The sequence below is a fragment of the Aspergillus nidulans genome, chromosome III, assembly GCF_000011425.1.
Source record: "Aspergillus nidulans FGSC A4 chromosome III".
NCBI lineage: Eukaryota > Fungi > Ascomycota > Eurotiomycetes > Eurotiales > Aspergillaceae > Aspergillus > Aspergillus nidulans.
Genome location: NC_066259.1, coordinates 1,666,181 through 1,684,827, shown reverse-complemented (window position 1 = coordinate 1,684,827; position 18,647 = coordinate 1,666,181). Strand labels below are relative to the sequence as shown.

The 18,647-nt window shown below is 49.7% G+C and overlaps 8 protein-coding genes across 8 annotated transcripts, besides 1 other annotated feature; 5 read left to right on the top strand and 3 right to left on the bottom strand.

Annotated features, from left to right (window-relative positions):
• Positions 1–18,647: part of a sequence feature (contig 1.78 659..353456(-1)) that runs on past both edges of the window.
• dps1 (aspartate--tRNA ligase dps1) lies at positions 107–1,991 on the top strand. Its single transcript, XM_657062.2, has 2 exons — positions 107–1,185; positions 1,245–1,991. Exons 1-2 carry the CDS (start codon positions 196–198, stop codon positions 1,920–1,922), a joined length of 1,668 nt encoding a protein of 555 aa, XP_662154.1. The 5' UTR covers positions 107–195; the 3' UTR covers positions 1,923–1,991.
• ANIA_04551 (uncharacterized protein) lies at positions 2,187–5,165 on the top strand (the record flags this gene model as incomplete). Its single annotated transcript, XM_657063.1, has 5 exons — positions 2,187–2,437; positions 2,628–3,683; positions 3,732–3,786; positions 3,964–5,051; positions 5,114–5,165. The coding sequence occupies 5 exons, from the start codon at positions 2,187–2,189 to the stop codon at positions 5,163–5,165; spliced, it is 2,502 nt and encodes an 833-aa protein (XP_662155.1).
• Positions 5,350–7,952, bottom strand: ANIA_04552 (protein nkuB; the record flags this gene model as incomplete). Its single annotated transcript, XM_657064.1, has 10 exons — positions 5,350–5,831; positions 5,891–6,105; positions 6,155–6,540; positions 6,591–7,118; positions 7,165–7,243; positions 7,273–7,441; positions 7,487–7,554; positions 7,607–7,673; positions 7,724–7,778; positions 7,824–7,952. The coding sequence occupies 10 exons, from the start codon at positions 7,950–7,952 to the stop codon at positions 5,350–5,352; spliced, it is 2,178 nt and encodes a 725-aa protein (XP_662156.1).
• Positions 8,351–9,056, top strand: ANIA_04553 (DUF4149 domain-containing protein; the record flags this gene model as incomplete). The annotated part of the gene is made up of 4 exons (XM_657065.1): positions 8,351–8,382; positions 8,438–8,471; positions 8,527–8,754; positions 8,859–9,056. The coding sequence occupies 4 exons, from the start codon at positions 8,351–8,353 to the stop codon at positions 9,054–9,056; spliced, it is 492 nt and encodes a 163-aa protein (XP_662157.1).
• On the top strand, positions 9,508–10,437 carry ANIA_04554 (uncharacterized protein; the record flags this gene model as incomplete). The annotated part of the gene is made up of 1 exon (XM_657066.1): positions 9,508–10,437. One exon carries the CDS (start codon positions 9,508–9,510, stop codon positions 10,435–10,437), a length of 930 nt encoding a protein of 309 aa, XP_662158.1.
• Positions 11,245–13,444, bottom strand: ANIA_04555 (DNA topoisomerase 3; the record flags this gene model as incomplete). Its single annotated transcript, XM_657067.1, has 7 exons — positions 11,245–12,034; positions 12,085–12,221; positions 12,272–12,594; positions 12,654–12,823; positions 12,874–13,052; positions 13,107–13,307; positions 13,355–13,444. 7 exons carry the CDS (start codon positions 13,442–13,444, stop codon positions 11,245–11,247), a joined length of 1,890 nt encoding a protein of 629 aa, XP_662159.1.
• On the top strand, positions 13,853–15,063 carry ANIA_04556 (DUF1295 domain protein; the record flags this gene model as incomplete). Its single annotated transcript, XM_657068.2, has 2 exons — positions 13,853–14,224; positions 14,274–15,063. 2 exons carry the CDS (start codon positions 13,853–13,855, stop codon positions 14,979–14,981), a joined length of 1,080 nt encoding a protein of 359 aa, XP_662160.1. The 3' UTR covers positions 14,982–15,063.
• Positions 15,322–18,487, bottom strand: ANIA_04557 (ATP-dependent metallopeptidase FtsH/Yme1/Tma family protein). The gene is made up of 2 exons (XM_657069.2): positions 16,467–18,487; positions 15,322–16,401 (listed from the first exon to the last, which is right to left on the bottom strand). The coding sequence occupies exons 1-2, from the start codon at positions 18,337–18,339 to the stop codon at positions 15,623–15,625; spliced, it is 2,652 nt and encodes an 883-aa protein (XP_662161.1). The 5' UTR covers positions 18,340–18,487; the 3' UTR covers positions 15,322–15,622.

The window sequence follows — 18,647 nt, the reverse complement described above, 5'->3', positions numbered from 1 at the left end:
TGCTCTTTTTTTAACACGTGAGCAGCCCCTCGTAGGGTTAGGCCCCGCCCTGGCGGGGTGATCCAATTGAAGAGCTGTACTGCCTCTCGAGTCAACGAAAGCCTAGGCGCCGACGAGTGACTACGAAGTTGCCATCAGCTTGATATCAGAACTGCGACGGGCATCTAATTTCTTTTCATCCTTCTCGACATTATCATGGCCGATTCCGAATTGCCCGCTCGTCCCAAGCCCGAGGAGACTCCCGCCGCGGAGGCTGGTGAGGGCGGAGAAGGCAAGCTCAGCAAAAGTGCGTTGAAGAAGCTTGCAAAGGACAAGGCGAAGGCAGAGAAGGCAGCTCAACGCGCTGCTCAAGAAAAAGCCCAGGCCGCTGCTGCCGAGGCAAACGACACCGCAAAGGATTTATACGGTCCGATTCCCGAAACCGCGGACGTCCTTCCCAGTACGCAACTCTCCCAGATCAACGACGAACATTATGAAAAGGAAGTCACGGTTGTGGCTCGTGTGGACAATGCCCGTGCTCAGAGTGCCAAATTGGCATTCCTGATGCTTCGTCAGCAGGGATTGAAGGTGCAGGCTGTCATTGCTGCGGCGGAACCCATCTCGCGACAGATGGTCAAGTACACTAGTGGTTTGAACGTCAACTCTATCGTCCAGGTTACTGGTATTGTTAAGAAGCCCGGGGTTCCGATCGCGTCCGCCACTTTGAGTAACCACGAGATCCATATCCGCAAGGTTTACATGATTGCCGAAGCCGCTCAACAACTTCCCATGCAGGTCAAGGATGCGGAGCGGCCGCTCCCTGAGACGACCGAGGAGGGCTTCCAGGTTGATTCGGATGGTGCACCTATTGTCACCCTCAAGACTCGTCTTGACAACCGTGTCCTAGATCTTCAGACGGCAACCAGCCAGGCTATTACCTGGATCTCTAGCGGAGTTGCAGAGCTGTTTGCGGAGTATATGATCAAAAGTGGTTCCCGATGGATCTCTACACCGAAGCTGGTTGGTGCTGCCACAGAAGGTGGCAGTGGTGTCTTTGAGGTCAAGTACTTCAAGCGAAACGCATACCTGGCCCAAAGCCCACAATTGTACAAGCAGATGTGTATCGCTGGTGACATGCAGAGTGTTTTCGAGATTGCTCCTGTGTTCCGCGCCGAGGAGAGCAACACGCACCGACACTTGACCGAGGTACGTCCATACTAAAAGTTTTATTGACACAGAGAAGCTGACTACGATTCGTTGTTTAGTTCACCGGTCTCGATTTTGAGAAGACTTTCAGCTCTCACTATCACGAGGTTCTCGAATTTGCCGAGCAGCTCCTCGTATTCATCCTTTCTCAGCTCAAGGAGCGATATGCGGACCAAATTGCCATTATCCAGAAGTCCTACCCCAAGGCAGGCGATTTCAAGCTCCCCAAGGACGGCAAGGCCCTGCGACTGAACTATATGGACGGTGTGGCGCTCCTCAAGGAGGCAGGCGTTGATGTGTCAGAACAGGAGCGCTTCGAGAACGACTTCACCACTGCTATGGAGAAACAGCTGGGACAGATCATCCGCGAAAAGTATGACACCGATTTCTATGTGCTGGACAAGTTCCCTATGGCTGTCCGCCCCTTTTACACCAAGGCCTGCCCCCAAGATCCCCGCTTCTCTAACTCCTATGACTTCTTCATGCGTGGCGAGGAAATCATGTCTGGAGCCCAGCGTATTCACGATGTGAAGGAGTTGGAGGCCTCTATGATTGCCAAGGGCGTCAACCCCAACCAGGAGGGCTTTGAAGACTACCTTGCTGCTTTCCGCCAGGGCTGCCCTCCCCACGCCGGCGGTGGATTGGGTTTGAACCGTATTGTTATGTTCTTTCTTGGATTGCCAAATATCCGGTTGGCGACTCTGTTCCCTCGTGACCCCCAGCGTCTGCGTCCTTAAACTGGATAATAAAACTAGAGTCAGATAAAAGAATAATTAATTCGACTATCTAAATATATGGATCTATCAGAAAACGCTATAGAGGTATCACAATAGCCATGTCAGTTTGTCTTAGCTGTCCCGTAATTGACTAGTTATCATGTAGATCTGGACCCGCCCGCCGATGGAGCTAGCCTGAGCGGAGCTACAGCTACTAAAAAAGCGCCTCGAATCAGGGACTGCTCACCCTTAAAACGCACCACAAACCCCATCTTTCAGCCCAGCATGTCGCATAAACGCAATTTCCCCGGATCAGGATCTGGCTACTCGCCATACACGAAGCGTGCCCGCTCCTCATACACAGAAGATGACCAGGATGACGAGGAAACACAGAACTCAGTGACGCCTTATGAGAAACCTCGCAACCACCCTGTCTTCGGGCAGAAAAGCGCCTTTCCCGGTCTCGATACAGCAGCTGGCGATGAGCTCTTTTACGGTCCCGCGGAAGATGGGCTGGAGTACCTGAGGATGGTCCGGTAAGCATTTCCTATTACTTATAACTGCTTTATTGAGTTGGTTTCTTCCCGTTGCGACGTGCTTGCTAAGTTTGCATTCTGGGTTTTCTAGCTTGCGAATGGAGCGAGGTTCGTCTCTCCCATCGCTGTTTCTTCCTTGGTTGATTGATTGTTTTCTATAGGTTTGCTGACTTGGATATATCTGCTCTAGTTCCGAGGCCAACTCCCTGCCTACACTTTTCAACGCACCCGCAACGACAGAATCGTTGGTGGAGAACAGGATAGTGGCGAATGCGACCAGTACTAAACCTGAATATACCCAGCAGGGAAATGTACTCGACGAGGAACTCAGTACTACAGATCGCGTCCCAGAAGGAATCTATTCGGACGGAGTATATATTGGCCTCGCCACAACAAAAGTCGACGCCGACGAGAATTTATCAGATGCACAAGCTAGTTACTACAACCTCCTCCATCATAGATTCCTTCTCTTACGGTCGATTCTGAAATGCACGCCACCGCCCGAAGCCATATCTGCGCTCGACGACTCGCACCCTATCAGTTTTCCCCGATCATCCAAAATTGCACAGAGAGAGTGGAGACGCCTGATAAAAGAGGTTGATCCTCAAACAGTGCAGCTTGCGTGCATGGATATGGACAGTGTCCTGAGAGTGTTGGTGATCGTGGCGCGGCTCATATCGGATAACGTGCGTAATGGAGATGCAGTCCTAATTCGACGTATCGGTGCCTGGGCTTGGGGGCTCCTAGCGAAGTGCCGAGATGCCGGGCAGCTAGGGGCTCGAGATATTGGGGATATTCGTGAGTTGGGAAAGCGTGCGGTAAGGATTTTAAAGAAGATAAGGGAAGAGCGCGAAGAAATGCAGGACGAGGAAGACGATGCAAATGATTACGAATCTGATGCAGAGAATAAGATTGCGGAAGGGCCGTCAGGCGACAAAGGGAGTGAAGCTGTCGATATCAGTGCCCTTCCCGACTCGGAGCACTTCGATGCGGAGAAGAAATCCGATGCGGAGAAGCTGGAACAGGCGAAAGCACGACTCAAAGCCCGAATTTCAGCAACTGAGAGTGATTCAATATCTAAAGGAGGAATAGGAACTCAACGCGAAGTGGGGGAAACAGCTGTAGATGTTGGGACGCTGACTCGTGCGATGCTGGATATGATCATTACCATCATTGGAGAACACTATGGGCAGCGGGATCTGTTGGAGGCACGGGAGTTATGGACTGGAGCGGAGCAGAGTTTTTGGTGAGCTATGTTTTATAGAAGTTTTACCAATATGATACCTTTGTTCAGTCCATACATGGGTATAAACCAGCTACCTAGCACTAGTCATGGGGCCAAGCTGCAGGTGCGTCACTACTTGCGCCCAGACCGGGTTAGCGCAGTGAAGCCTTATCGGCGTAATCTCCCAGCATCCAACACCAGCCTCAGCTCCAGCTGCAGCTCCAACATCGTCATTTATCTGTTCAGGGAGCTCTGCTGAGCTTCCAGAGTATCATTTCTCAACATGGCTCCTCCCCTCGAGATCTCCATCCCAACAACCACAACTTCTACAACTTCCCCACCCTTCACAATCTACAACATCACCCTTCGCCTTCCTCTCCGTTCCTTCGCCGTCTCGAAGCGCTATTCCGATTTCACGACCTTCCATACAACCTTAATATCCCAAACAAACAGCGCGCCACCTCTTCCCCTTCCCCCCAAATCCTGGCTCTCAAATACAGTCACCAATGCCAATCTTCGCGAATCCCGCCGCCAAGGCCTTGAGTCCTACCTCCGCGCCATCAACGAAGCACCAGATCCCCGATGGCGGAACTCACCAGTTTGGCGTGCTTTCTTGAACCTGCCTAGCCTAGGCAGTAACAATAATAGCAACGAGAACATCACTGCATCCTCCGCCCGTCTCCATGCCGCAGCTACAGGACCTGGTTTTCTTAATGGAGATCCAATTTTAGACCCAAGGTTATGGCTCGATTGCCACCGGGATCTGAAATCGCATCTCCATGAAGCGAGGTTACATCTCACGAAGCGGGACCAAGAGACAACGCCACAGAGACAGCATGAGAGCTCGGCGCGGGCGAAAAGCTCCCTTGTGCGTGCGGGGTCGCTGATAACGGCCTTGGAGGATGGACTGAAAAGAATGGCCGACGCTGGGAATTCGAATGGTGGTACCAAGGGGCGTTATACGAGCTCAAACTCGCTCGGTGAAGGCGAAATCCGGCGCAGAAAGGACCTCCTTATCAACGCTCGGAAGGAAAGGGATGGGTTAGAGAACCTGCTGAATGCGATGGCGGCAAAGAGTCGTGTTGATAACGCGGTTGCATCGATCAAGGATAAAGAGGCGCTTATAGGGGCCGCGAATGGGACGGGAGGGGGAAGTAGCAGGAAACCGGCGAGGACCGGGAGGGTACTTGGAAAGGAGACGGAGCGGACCCGCGAGCTGGACAATCAGGGTGTCCTGCAGTTGCAGCAGGAAATGATGCAGCAGCAGGATATGAGTGTGGAGGAGTTGCTGAAGATTGTGAGACGGCAGAAGGAGCTAGGTATCCAGATTAACGAGGAGTTGGAGGTGCAGAATGAGATGTTAAGGATGGTGGATGAGGATGCCACGAGGTATGTTTTCCTTCATCGTAGTGTCGTGAGCTGAACTTCTTGCTAATCTGATATGTTTATAGGCTTCAGCAGAAGGTTGATATTGGGAAAAAGAGGCTGGGGAAGATCTCGTAGTAACCTGCTATACGCGGCTACCTTCAGCGTGCTCTTACCGTAAGCATGGTCTTTCACATACGTATAAACTCTAGTTCTTTGGCGAGTTATATTTGATTCCCCGGCCTTTTCAGAATTCATCACATCTCATTCTCATAGGAACACATGGTATCTAGAATAAAACTCCTTAGGAACATTACTCCTATCAAGCAGACATAAACTTCTTCGCCTCCTCTTCTGTAACCTCAGAAAGCTCCGACTCCCGCTGTTCAATCAACCCCAGTTTACTCCTTTTGAGAAGCCACCACAGCTCTCTCTGATCGCCACCCAGCTTCTCCTTCAGTAGCGCCTCCTTTAGCTTTCTAATCAAATCATTGTACAAGCCAGGCTCTTCATAGGCTATAAGTTCTTCACGCACAACGCCCAAACCCTCAGTGACGCGGTCATAGTTCGCATCGCCCAAGCTATGCCTGATCTGGTCCTCGAGAATCGAGCGCATTTGCTTGACTGCGTCCTTCATCGTCTCAATGTTTTCAGCTTGCGCCAAGGTCTGCTTAAATTCGGGGATTGCGTTGTTTGGTGAGATCCGCACGCGCTTTTCTTGATGTAGGAGAGAGTCGACATCCAGGCCAGAGAGAGGCTTTTCGGGTTCGCGCGCGCGTTTACGACCCTTGGCTTTTGGAGGTACTAGAGTGTATGTTAGTTTAGGAGTCACTCTTTGTGGAATGGGGAAAATTGCTTAGTACCCTTCTTGACGTCAGCTACCTCAATAAGCCTCTTGAGATGGCGCTCTGCGTTTTTGAGGAGGTGCTCTGGTGGTTGCGAGAATTGAGTGAGGATCCTTGCTGGTGGCGGGATGGGGTCGTTTGGGTGTATAGCTCGAGAGCGAATCGCCGCGTTCACGCGGTGTAGAACTGGCGAGAAGGAGTCATCAATTGGGAAGGGCGTATTGACCAGGTCTCTGTATTCGTTAGCGATGTGTACATATCGAGGCATGTTGGGTAGTTTACCCATCCTCGTCTGTGCCCTTCAGCTCCATGCTATCTACGTATTTGTCCATGGCATCAAGAAGGTCGTCATTTGGAAGGTTTCGATGCTGCGTTACCACCTTCCCAGACACGGTAACTACATGGTCAAGAGGTGGGAAGCGGTATGTTCGGACGTCCTCGGCGAATGGTAGTTGCACTTCGAGGAGGCACTCGTAGTCTGGTTCGATGGAAGGTGCGAGCAGAACTAGGGTAGGAGGTTTGTTCTCTTTGGTGACCAGACGAGCAACGGCATAACTCTCAAGTTCAAACAGGGCATGGATGAAGGAGGATAGTGCAAGTGAGGCTTTGTCATTAGCACGGTTGGCGATGATGATGTGAGTATTGGACAAATGCATGTATCGGTCATACTGGGAATGTCAGTCGCGGAAGGCGAGTCGTAGGTTCGAGCAGTACGTACCCGTTCGCTCTGAATAAAACCGACTAGCTCCATAGCCGCAGTGGTTTCCAGCCTTGTGATGTTCTCATCGGTCTCGCTGATATGAACAGCAGTACGTCCATACTCATATCCCTTGGCCAAGTCGTCCCGTTCAACATCGATCTTACCACCAGGGGCACTCTCGTCGCTGACCTGGTAAGTTCTCAAGTTCCTCACATTGGTGAGATTACTACCATCTTCAGGCTGGGTTTCAGGAACGGCAGTAGATGACACTGGGCCTTCTTGTCCAGCGGCTAAATCTGATCGCAGGACGAACTGGCTGGCCGTTGGGGGTTTAGCTACCATTGTTCGTGGGTACCGCTCAACAGGAATGCGGACCGCAGTGTCGTATTCTTCAGGGTTACCTAATTGTAAGAAACCTTTGAATGATGCAACTGGCCGGACAGGCTTGACGCGGGGGATTTCTGTTTCCTCTACTGCCTGCTCAAGCGTACCGAATACTCCGTCGCACCGTTCAGTGATGGTCCGCAGAAGAGTCTCGTTCGAAGCCTATAAGTGATTAGCAATAAACCAGTTCAAGAAGAAGAGATTATACCTTGTGCGGATCTTTGTCTTCTTCCTTGATCCCGTACTCAGCGTCATCGAAATCAGGTCCTCTACGGCCTGTCAGATCCCTTCTGGAAAATGGGACAGCATCACTTACAAGATAATCAATTCGATATTATCCTCCTTGACCTTTGATACAATATCATCAAGGTTCTCACTGTTCATCCGCCCCAATCCATTAGTGATAAGGACAATCTTCCGCTTCCACTTAAGCTTTTTACAATGGGTGATTATCATTTGAATTGCCAAAATGAGAGCAGATATCGCTGGATAATCAGTATAGGTTGAAATTAGGCCATAGGATTCCTTACCGTCACCTTTGTCGACGCTACTTGGTTTGATTCGCTCACCCAGTTCCCTAATATCAGACATAAGAAACCTGGACGGGTGGTCAGCTTGATTCAAGCATATCCACCTAGAAAGCTACATACTGCTTAATCTCCGATAAAACCGAGATATGAGAGAAGTGGGATTCGTCTCCCAGTTCGTTGTCAGTACCTGTCAACCGTTTTAGTATAAGAACCTCTTCTACGGGAGGTATATCTTACCGTCAGTCTTGAGGCCAATCACGCCCAACATTGCCGTTTTGCGCCCAGTAGCCACCTATAGCGGTCAGAAAAAGTTATAACCATAGCGTGAGCTACTTACGGTATTCGTGATGCAGTCCCAGACATACTTCATAGCCCATTCAAGGTCCGTTAAGTCTCGGCCATTTCGCCGCTCGCCCATGGACTTTCCCACGTCCACGATATAGACTGTTGCTTCCTTATCCGCCATGATATGTGTGAGACGCAAACATTAAGATAATACAAGGGGTCCGCGGCGAATTGATTGATAAAGAGTCAGCCAAAGGCAGCAGGCTATGGATCGCGCGAAGCCTAGGCAGACGCGCGATATTTCCCGATTGGGAACAGCCTCAACACGTTGGCACATGACATCATGAGGTGCGTGTACATAGTAATTGTGCGTTTGTATAGCTATCATGAGTAGCTTTACGTGGAAATAATGCTCATCTGTCAGCCCACGCGTGGATATATCATTCCGCGGAACCTCGGATGGTCCCGCAATTCACCATGCATCTGCATCGCCTAGACTTCCAGCTTTTAAACTATCGCCCCATCAGCACTCCGTCACCTTGGAGCACAATTCCACTATCTAGAATAATAGCAGTCAAAATGCTCGACCCCCGCCCTTTCCACATTTTAAGGTCTGTTCTCGACAACCTAACATTGAGGAGCCCGGTATTGACTTCTGCGACTCAGCTACGGCACCCTTCTCGGTGTCCAGCTCTACCAGGTACATGCCAATCTCTTTCGCATACATATCAATGGTCTCTAACGAACAATTATAGAGCTTTGTCTCCGGCATTATTGCCTTCCGCGCCCTTCCGCGCCCTCAGTTTTCAGCTCTCCAAGCCAAGATATTCCCTACCTACTTCGCTCTCCAGACCGCGCTCCCTGTCGTAGTCGCACTTACTGCCTCCCGCGGCGGCCAGCCGCTTGGTATTTCGGGGCTCCTGGAACGAGAGAACCAATTCAGTGTCCTCCTCCCGCTCGCGGCGGCATTCATCACTGGTCTGGTAAACTTTGGTGTCTTGCGCAAGCTTACTGTCGATACGATGCGGGAGAGAAAGCATCAGGGTATGTACATGTCTCACAAATAAACAAAAAATGCTCTGGCTAGGTCGTTAGGATCACTGACATGCTCGGCGAAGAAACCCGCGACGGCAAGAAGAGCTACGACCCCCCACCTCACTCCAAGGAGATGATTGCTCTAAACAAGAAGTTTGGTCGTCTACATGGACTGTCCAGCTTGGTCAACCTGGTGACCCTTGGCGCTACTATTTTTTATGGTGTTGTGCTTAGCAAGAAGCTTGAGTAGGAGACTAGGATTACTGCACATAAAACGCGCTACCGTGGCTAGAGATGCCTTGTATATATGTTTCATTCAATGTCCGAATCATGGATTGTGGTTGAGTTATTGTCGTTATGTGCTGTGGGCTGGCAGTGTAGTATGCCTTTAGTTGCTCTTTTCTATAGGTTTCCCAGTCATCTCATTTGTCAAACAGACTAAGCTCGCTGGCCATGTCCTAATGCACCGCCACAAAGTTCTGCGAGTGAGGATACTGCAGGGAGACAAAGAAGACAAGAACAACTTGACATTCACAAGGGACCGTCAATGGTCTCATTAAAATTATCCTCACAAAGAGTCATAAACCCTTTGTTCTGGCGAAATATAAAAAGCGTTCTCTTACATCCGTCGTCGCCATTTCCTCTCCATAACAGACTCATTGCACTACAATCAATCCTGCTTAAATACTCTAAGATCAGCCATGAATCCCACATTCTCAGCCCAAGTACTCATCGGAGTCTCGGCTGCCTACTTCATCTGGCCAGGCGGACCGGTCCCCAGGGTCAACCACCACGTTGTGGCCTCAGCCTGGTCCTCTCTGTCAAAGCTCCCTTGGAGTAGTGCGTCTTCCTCCACCAACTCACGCTTGCCCTACGAGAAAGATAGGTCGTCCGCAGGCGGGTTCAGAAACTCGTCTATCGTGTCTCTGGAAGATGTTTTACCGAACTCGACAACTTCAGTTTCCGCGAAGTTCTCTCAAGACGGTCTGGAATCTTTCTCTGACCAGACGTACGCAGTTATGCTTTTCGTCGTGTTGGGAGTATTTGGTTTAGTATTGTGGGTTTGGTTGGCACGGTGGATGGCTATCGATACGCAGGTTCGTCAGAGTGTTGAGGAAAAGAAAATCGGTCCAGTCAAGAAGGTCCTTGCTTCGGTCAAGATATTGCTCAGTCCCATAGCTGATAAGAGTCTCATACCAGTCAAAGGAAGCTTCGTTTCAGTTCAGCAAACATTCGACCCAGTCGTCAAGAAGGTTATTTATCCGATTAAGAAAGTCTTCAGCCCATTTATCACAATATCTCTCAACCCTGTCAAAAGATTCTTTGCCCTAGTCAAAGCAGTGAACATACTCGTCTTGAACGAGACCTTCGGTCCAACCAAGGGTATGCAAGAAGGGGAAGCCGCCATGGTGAAGGCCATTATCGATGAGCGGATAGAGCAACTGCAAATATCTGTCGACGGGCTGAAGAAAAATTGCGGTACTCTTGAGAAACGCGGCGAGCAGATTCAACAACAGTTGAATAGGTTCAGTTCCAGGATAGAATCCATCAATCAGTGGCAACGAGAGAGTGAGTTTTATTTCATGCGGCCGAATGAGACCAGAGGCAGGAGGGCTGATGAAGAAGCGTAAAACTCGAGTCAACCGAAATAAGTCTCAGTTGCTGACAAGGTCTCACGCAAGCATGGTCTTGTGCTGAGTCTATCTGATATAGAGAATACTTAAAATGAGCTTGCTAATCCGCAAACTACGCTAGGTCCTACTACTTTGCGAAAGAGCATTCAGATTGACTGGAGAGCAATGGAAGAGAAAATAGTTTAGTATAAGTCATCTTCAGCAGGGTTGTTCTATCTCGCCCATATACACAAGAGAGCATTGTCAAGCCGCGCAAGCATGCCCTCCCAAGGTCAATAAGTCTGAAATCCAGCTCATGCACAAGGCAATATCGAGCTCAGCAGCCAACAGCGAATTGCCAATCCCCAGAAATGGGAAGAAGAAATATTGAAGTTATCTCATCCAAAATGTGCATGGACATTGATGAAGGAGGCTATTACGCACGATTTAAACGGCGCGGCGCAGGAGCGTGCGATGTTGGATGTGGTAGTATCTCGAGGAATGGATGTTCCTAATTATTTTGTGTAGTGTAAGAATCTTCATCTAGCAGCCACATGATCCAAGGTCTTTTGCGAAAGAAGAATTTGTTTAAGCAGACATACTCGAAAGCTTGAAGAACCCATTCTTTCCTCATAGAACAGCGTAGGCTTCAGCAGAATATACCCCAAAGGCATGCTTATATTCAATTGAGAAATCTGAATTAGTCAGATTTCTGGCAGTTAAGTGTATATGTCCACAGCAAGGACTGTAGGCTCAATGGACTTCCGCAAGGACTATGACCCAGTCCTAGAAGGGCGTCAGTCGATCGGAGACGAATGGTAGACTTCACACATCCTCTCCTTCGACAATGTATTTCCGAAATGCAGCCTTCAGCATATTCATCCGCCTTTGAGTGTGAATGAACAACTCCCGGTACATATCCAGATTTTGCTGGACAACATGTGTTCGTAACCTCGTGCCAGCACAGACGTCCCGCATTTCCAGCTCCATCTGTTTCCGCAAAAAAGGCTTGCTGAGGGAGGGGCTGTCTGCGAGCCCAGCGAAAACATCTTCATAGCCTAGTATCAAGGCAATACCCAAACGAGTAGGAATGAGTAATTTCACCGCGTTTCGGCCGCTTCCTCGGGTCATTTCGCCAATGTATTCACGACTCTTTATCCTTTCGATATGCTCGGCCATCGTGGCGTCAGTACCAATACCATTAGCGTCCATGAGTCCGATAAGCTCGGGTTCTGTTAAGTAGTTTGGCGGCGAGGTCTTTCCATCGAACATGTTCGCTTCTGTAGGTTCGAATAGCTCGCCGACTTGATAGTTAGGTAGTTGTTGGGTACTCTCCCACTTGTCGTAGACGTAGACGTCCAGGTAGTTCCTTTCTAAGACTAGGAGTCCGTGAGCGTGGAACATCTCATCTCCGTAACGTATCTCGACGTCGGTTGATTGTCCCTTTGCGTCGTCTGAGCAACAGGCGAGGAACCGTCGGGTAACAAACTCGTACACCTTTCTTTCATCTTCAGTCAGTGTGGTGGGGTTAACCCAGCAGACGGGATGGATTGGTGGATGTGCTTGGTCATTGTGCCTCCCAGCCCTAGGAGTTCTGAAATTGCCGCCGAGGAGACTAGTAATGCAGTTTAGTAGTTGATAGAGCTTAGAGAGTGAGCAACACACCAGCGAGCGTACTCTCCCCATCTCTCATCAGGTAGTTGTTTCTCGATAAGCTTCTTCAGGTCGATTCCTTTGTCAAACTGATCGGTCTCTGTTCGTGGGTAGCTTATAAATCCTTTAGTGTACAGATTTTCTGCAATCTAGGTTCCATTAGTCACCATATTAGCATTTTACGTGATAGAGCATTTACCTTCATGACCTTTGCACTGTCCATGCGCAAATATTTTGTTCCCATCATTTGCAAGTCCACTGTTGTCAATGGTAAGGGCCTCCACTTGCTTGTCGGCTTCTGATTCACCTTTGTGACCTCCGCCTTTGTTGCCATCAGACAGCGCTCCAGCATAATAGTGACAGCGGCTCTGTCGAAAAGGTGGACTCTATTCCAGAGAAAGCTCACTTTGATACCATCCCTAGTGTGCATGACCTTAATTCCCCAGAAAGTTTCAGGCTTGAATCGCTTCACTCGTAGATATCTATCAACCACAAATCCCAAGGTCGGAAACTGGCAGGATCCTTATTGGATAGTAGTCTGTCAGATGGGAGCGCGTTTCAAAATGGACGGCGTGGCATACCATAACTGATAACCTTCTGTGTCAGGGTGGCATGAAGATTTTGTAGCTGGAGTGTGAGCAGCCGAGTGAACGCAGCCCCAATCCTAAGATCGAGCTCTATCCTCGCCGCCACTGCGTTGGCTTGCCGCTCATCAAGTTCAATGAGAGACCTCGCAGCATTCAGAACGTGGCTTAAATCGGTTAACGAAGCACACATGAAAGGGGTGGTGCATCTACCTACATCTTCTCAGTATTGTTGAACTTGGCTCGCTTGACGACGATTCGTCCATTGCCCGCCTTCGCCTGATCGCGTACCTCCGTCCCAATATGCTCTCCCTCCCGGTCACAATCGGTCCAAATGACCAGGTACTGACTATGCGTCGCCTGCTTCATGATGTTGTTTGCGATTGCCTTTTTATCCTGCAATTAGGACTTAGCAAAGACGGCTGATGGACAGACATCGGCTTAACCTACGTCGTCGACAGCAATCTTGACGGGAGCTTCAAACAGAGCTGCAGGAGGGCAAGATGCCCAACCACTGTACTGGCGCTCAAATTCCAAGCTTGTCAAGTGTCCTAAGACGCTGGTCATCGTGACAGAACTGTTTCCCCATTGATTCCCGAAATTGAAATCAAATACGTAGTTCTTCACAAATCGATTTCCAGTGACATTTTTCTATTCCATTTTCAGTTCACATTCAGCAAGTTAGGTCATTCGCTTACAGTTTCCATACGACCTCCAGATAGGTGCTGTGCGACAGCTTTGGCGATTGCAGGCTTCTCAGCCACGCACAAGACTTTGGTGCCCGCCATGACAGTCAGCCAGGCAAATCACACTATGAGCAGTAGAAGTTGATGAGCTAAGAATCATTTCCACCATGCTCCCCCTACGACAGTCTGGGGTTGTCTATAGGTATTATTGGCAAATTGATCTTCAGTTCGCGAGCAAACGCGAAAACGACACCGGTCACGGGACTCGACACTTGACAGCTTACTACCTAATGCGGATTAGCGCACCCCGCTTAAGCTCTTTAGTGTGACTCGGCCTTGTTTGTTGTGATTTCATGAACGTATTCCACCCTTTATCTGCGTCTATATCCTTATAATCGATTAACCAAGTATCTTATCTCCTCTATGTGGGAAAATCTATTTCGCAGTCGGGTGCCTGCTGTTCTTGCTTCCGCTTCTGCTTCTGCTCCTGCTTCTGCTTCGTCAACAACCATGACGCTTCCACTTCCTGACGTCGAGTCTCTGGCAGACTGCGTTTCGTTCAACCATGCCGTGCGACCATTTCTGTCGCAAGTGGCTGCGCTCCCTGAACGTCTCCAGCCTGCGATTGCAGCAAAAGATGTAAATGCTCTTAAGGACATCTATCTTTCCACCAATCCGCTTGCGACCGCGCTTGCATTTACTATCTTCCTCTCTGTTCTCTTCATCGTCTTCTCTGAGATCAACCGCAACTACTCTCAGGTCGATCGCTTCTGGTCTATCCTCCCGTCCGTATTCAACGTTCATTTTGCTGTTTGGGCACGCCTTTCCGGCCTTCGTACTCTCAACTTGGATACTATCGCAGCTATCTCCGTCATATGGAGCGTATGTTTTATCGTCTCTACCAGTCTCAACTGAGTTCTAATTTATCCAGGTGCGCCTGACCTTCAACTACTGGCGTAGGGGTGGTTACAGTATCGGCTCAGAGGATTACCGCTGGTCTATTATCCGGTCCCGTGTTAACAACCGCTTCGCCTTCTTCCTCTTCAACATCACCTTCATCAGCGTGATCCAGCCGCTCCTGCTACTCCTCCTCACGACCCCAACCTACAACTTCCTCCTCCTTGCGCGTCTTCCCGGCGGCGAAGCCTTCGAACTTCCCGACCTGATCTTCTCCCGTGTCGCCTTGGTCTTCATCATTCTCGAGTTCTTTGCCGACCAGCAACAATGGAGATTCCAGAATGCCAAGCACGAATACAACACCTCCGCCAGGATCCCCGGTAACCTTAAGGACCAGTATGACCCTGAAGATCTTGAGCGTGGCTTCGTCGTCAGCGGGTTGTGGTCGCTCTCCCGCCATCCCAACTTTGCCGCGGAACAGGCCATTTGGCTCACTCTTTACCTCTGGAACGCCTACCGAACTGAGCATTATGTCCAGTGGACTGCCCTAGGCGTCATCGGCCTTATGGCTATCTTCCAAGGAAGCGTCCGCCTCACTGAGGAGATCAGTGCTAGAAAGTACCCAGAGTACCAAGAATACCAGGCTCGCGTCGGAAGATTCATTCCTCGTCTATCTATTACGCCTAGGTACAAAGGCAACAAGAACAAGAAGAGGGTTGCTCACGGCAAGAAAGAGGAGTAAATATGCATATTATCCGTTATATCTAACGATTTTAACTCTCCCTGGTTGGAAACGCATACTTCGCTTCTTTTACATGGGTGCAGGCCGTTTGAGTGGTCCACGTCGCCGTTTATTTTTCCACATTAGATTCGGAGGTTGAAGTAGATAATGGTTTGCGTTTTGATTCTCAGTCTATTTTGAATGTATTGGCCTTGGGCTATTTCTTTTCACTTCTCGGACAAAAACAGCCGGAGTTGGGAACGCCTCAAATCGATCTAATAAGTACATAATTCTACCTAACTTCCCAGCCATATCTGGTAATTCGCAGAATTGCCAGCCAGGATTCACAAAGGAAATAAATCATTCAGCTACCTACTATACAATGATACATTAGACTCGACGCTTCGGAGGCAGAAATACAAAGACGAGGGGGATCGAACGGGTCGGAAGGGAAGCTACCAAAAAAATCGAGTATTTTGGTAAGAAAGGAGGAAGGATAGAGTAGGTATAAGCAGGTAGTGAAATGGAGGGAGAAAAAAATAAGAGGGGAGTAGATAAAATGCTGGTAAATACAAGTTCCTCCTATAAAGATAAGATGAAAGAGCAGCAGAAAAAAATTGATCAGTCAATCACTTATCGATATTTTTTCCTTAAATCCAGCTCTATGATGATGGTGATTCTCTCGTCTCAGGTCCAGCTTCGGGTCCAACTTCGGGCTCAGGAGGCGCGATGGTCTGGCCATGCTTGCCATCAAAATACTTAGCAAATTCTCCTGACTCGGGCCATTCGCGAGGACCGAGGAGGCGGACCATGTCGTCGCGGCTGAGAACCTCTTTGGCTAGAAGTTCTTCTGCGACGAGGCCGACTTCCTTCTTCTTCGCTGTGAGAAGATCGCGGCATTGCTTGTATGCTTCGTTGACGATACGGCGGACTTCGATATCAATATCCTTGGCGGTCTCTTCCGAGAAGGGCTTGTGAAGCTGTGATGATGGGTCCTCTTCATAGTAGATGTACTTGAGCTTCGGCGACATGCCGAACTTTGTAACCATAGCTGTGGCCAGGCGGGTGACCTTGTTGAAGTCGTCACTGGCTCCGCTAGTGACAGTGTCGAAGTGTAGTTCCTCGCTGACGCGTCCTCCCAAGGTCATGGCCATCCGGTCCATCATTTGGTTAGCGGTCATCAGGTATGTATCTCCATTGGCGGGCAGGTATTGTGCATATCCCAGGGCCCCTTGGCCACGCGGTATGATGGAAACCTTGAGCAACGGATCCGCCCAGCGGAAATACCAACCGCAGATGGCGTGCCCGGCTTCGTGGTAAGCCACAGTGCGCTTCTCCTCCGGTGAGAGCACAAGAGACTTCTTTTCCAGGCCGCCGACAACTCGCTCAATTGCTCGCTCGAAATGCTTCATGGTTACACTCTCTGCGTTTTCACGGGCGGCTGCACACAGATCAGTGAACTGAAACTATATTGTGGGAACAGGAAGGATGAGGGAGTTTACATACCAACCAAAGCAGCTTCGTTGACGCAGTTGGCGATGTCAGCACCAGCAAAGCCAGGAGTCAGAGCAGACAGCCTGCCCGTCAGGTAATCCATATCCTCCTTGGTAACGATCTTCTTCAGATGAACACGGAAGATCTGCTTGCGACCGTCCATAGTAGGTCGATCAATGCTAATGTGTCGATCGAAACGTCCAGGTCGCATAAGAGCTTTGTCAAGAACATCGGGTCTGTTGGTACCAGCCAAAACAACCACTTGGTCGGAAGTGTTAAAACCATCCATCTCAGTGAGGATTTGGTTTAGGGTACTTTCCCGCTCATCGTTTCCGCCACTGAAGTTTTTGGCGGACCTGGATTTACCAATGGCATCGATTTCGTCAATGAAAATAATACAGGGTGTGTTCTTGCGCGCATTGGCGAAAAGATCTCGGACACGGGAAGGACCGACACCAACGAACATTTCCACGAACTCTGAACCACTGACACTGAAGAAAGGTACGCCAGATTCACCAGCAGTAGCCTTGGCAAGCAGCGTCTTACCCGTTCCAGGAGGTCCCGATAGAATTGCACCGCGAGGGATCTTGGCACCGAGCTTCTGGAATCTTTCTGGGCTCTTTAGGAAGCTGACAAATTCCATGATCTCTACCTTGGCTTCGTCCATTCCAGCAACATCAGAGAACTTGATCTTGACATCCGTTTCATGGTTGAAGCGCCTAGCACGGCTCTTGCCAATTCCAAATATGCCGTTTCTACCTGCTGAAGCGCTGCCGGCACGTCTCGAAAGATAGAATAAACCACCCATGAAGAGGAGTGTAGGGCCAAAGGACAGCACGGTAGCCATCCATGGGACTTCATCAACATAGGAAACGGGGATACGCTCGGAAGTTGGAATGCCGAGCTCAAATTGGGCTTGGTCGAGTTTTCGCTCGAAACTCTCAACGGATCCGACAGTGAAATAGTAGTAGAAGTTTGGTGAAGCTGCAGGTGAATCAGGGTACGTTCGAGCCACCGCATCACGGTTCAGTTCGACACGAACCCTAGTTCTGTTGGTAACGGTCAATCTCTCCACAAGTCCCTTATCCAAAAATTTGCTCCTAAACTCCTCCCATGTGATGTCCTTGCTATTGTCGCCAGGGAAGATGCTGCGGTAGATGTAATAGGCGATGACAGTACTGATCAGGCTCGATGCAGGATCGAATTTGAAATCCAGGGTTTTGAAATCTGGAGAATCCGACTGGCTCTTGCCCTGTTGCTTCTGCCCATTCTGCCCACTCTGCTTCTGTTCTTCCTTCTGGCCATCCTTCTGCTCATTTTCTTGGCTGGCATTCTTCCTTACCGTATATTGTACATGCGTAGAAATCCGCATGTACTCCATCATCGACGGCTCCTTCCCCGTGACGATATACTTTTCGATAAACTGCCGTGTCTCCGGAGTCATGCCATTCTTTTGTAATATTCTCACGAATATTCGCAGGTCGTTGATTTGCGAGGCCGGAAAAAATTGTGTCATGTGTTCGAAGAACTGCTTGACCTGCTCCTCCTCCTCCGCGGTTAACTTCGAGGGAGGCTGCTCAGGCTTCTTGTCCTCCTCTGGCTTATTGGGTTCCTCTGAATCCTTGGGCCCCTCAGGCTTTTGAGGAGGCTGCGAGTTGCCGCCGTCGTCTTGTTTGCCATCGTTTTCAGTAGGTGGTACTCTCCTCTCAGGTTTCGGGTCAACGTCACGTTGCGAAGTGAATGTCCTTACACGATGTGCTGTGTATAAAGACGATAGTCTTGATTGTGAAATGCGCGTTTGAAGTGGTCTGGCGCGAAAGATGTGCTCTGCGGCTCTCCTCGAGTATTGAGCAAGATTGCCTGGCCGTCGGAGTAAGCTGGCCATGGTCGAGGAAGGTGAGCCCAGAGGCTGTAAGGTGCGGGGCGGAGGAAGCGGAAAGGGGTATATAGAGTTTATAATCTAGCACAGCAAGCCATGGAAGCCCTCACGAGGCGGATCGGGCGTGAATACGTGTCACTCAGTTGGAATTGTTAAGGTCAGTTGGTGAACTTGTCTGTCGTCGCCCGCCTTCGGGAGGTTGGATCGGACCTGGTTTTTTCGCCGTTCCGGCTGAGTCATCCAGTCTGCCGTGACATAAGATAGTTAAACAATTTTAACTAGTTACGATGCCGTCATCCCTGGTTCGTCTTTGA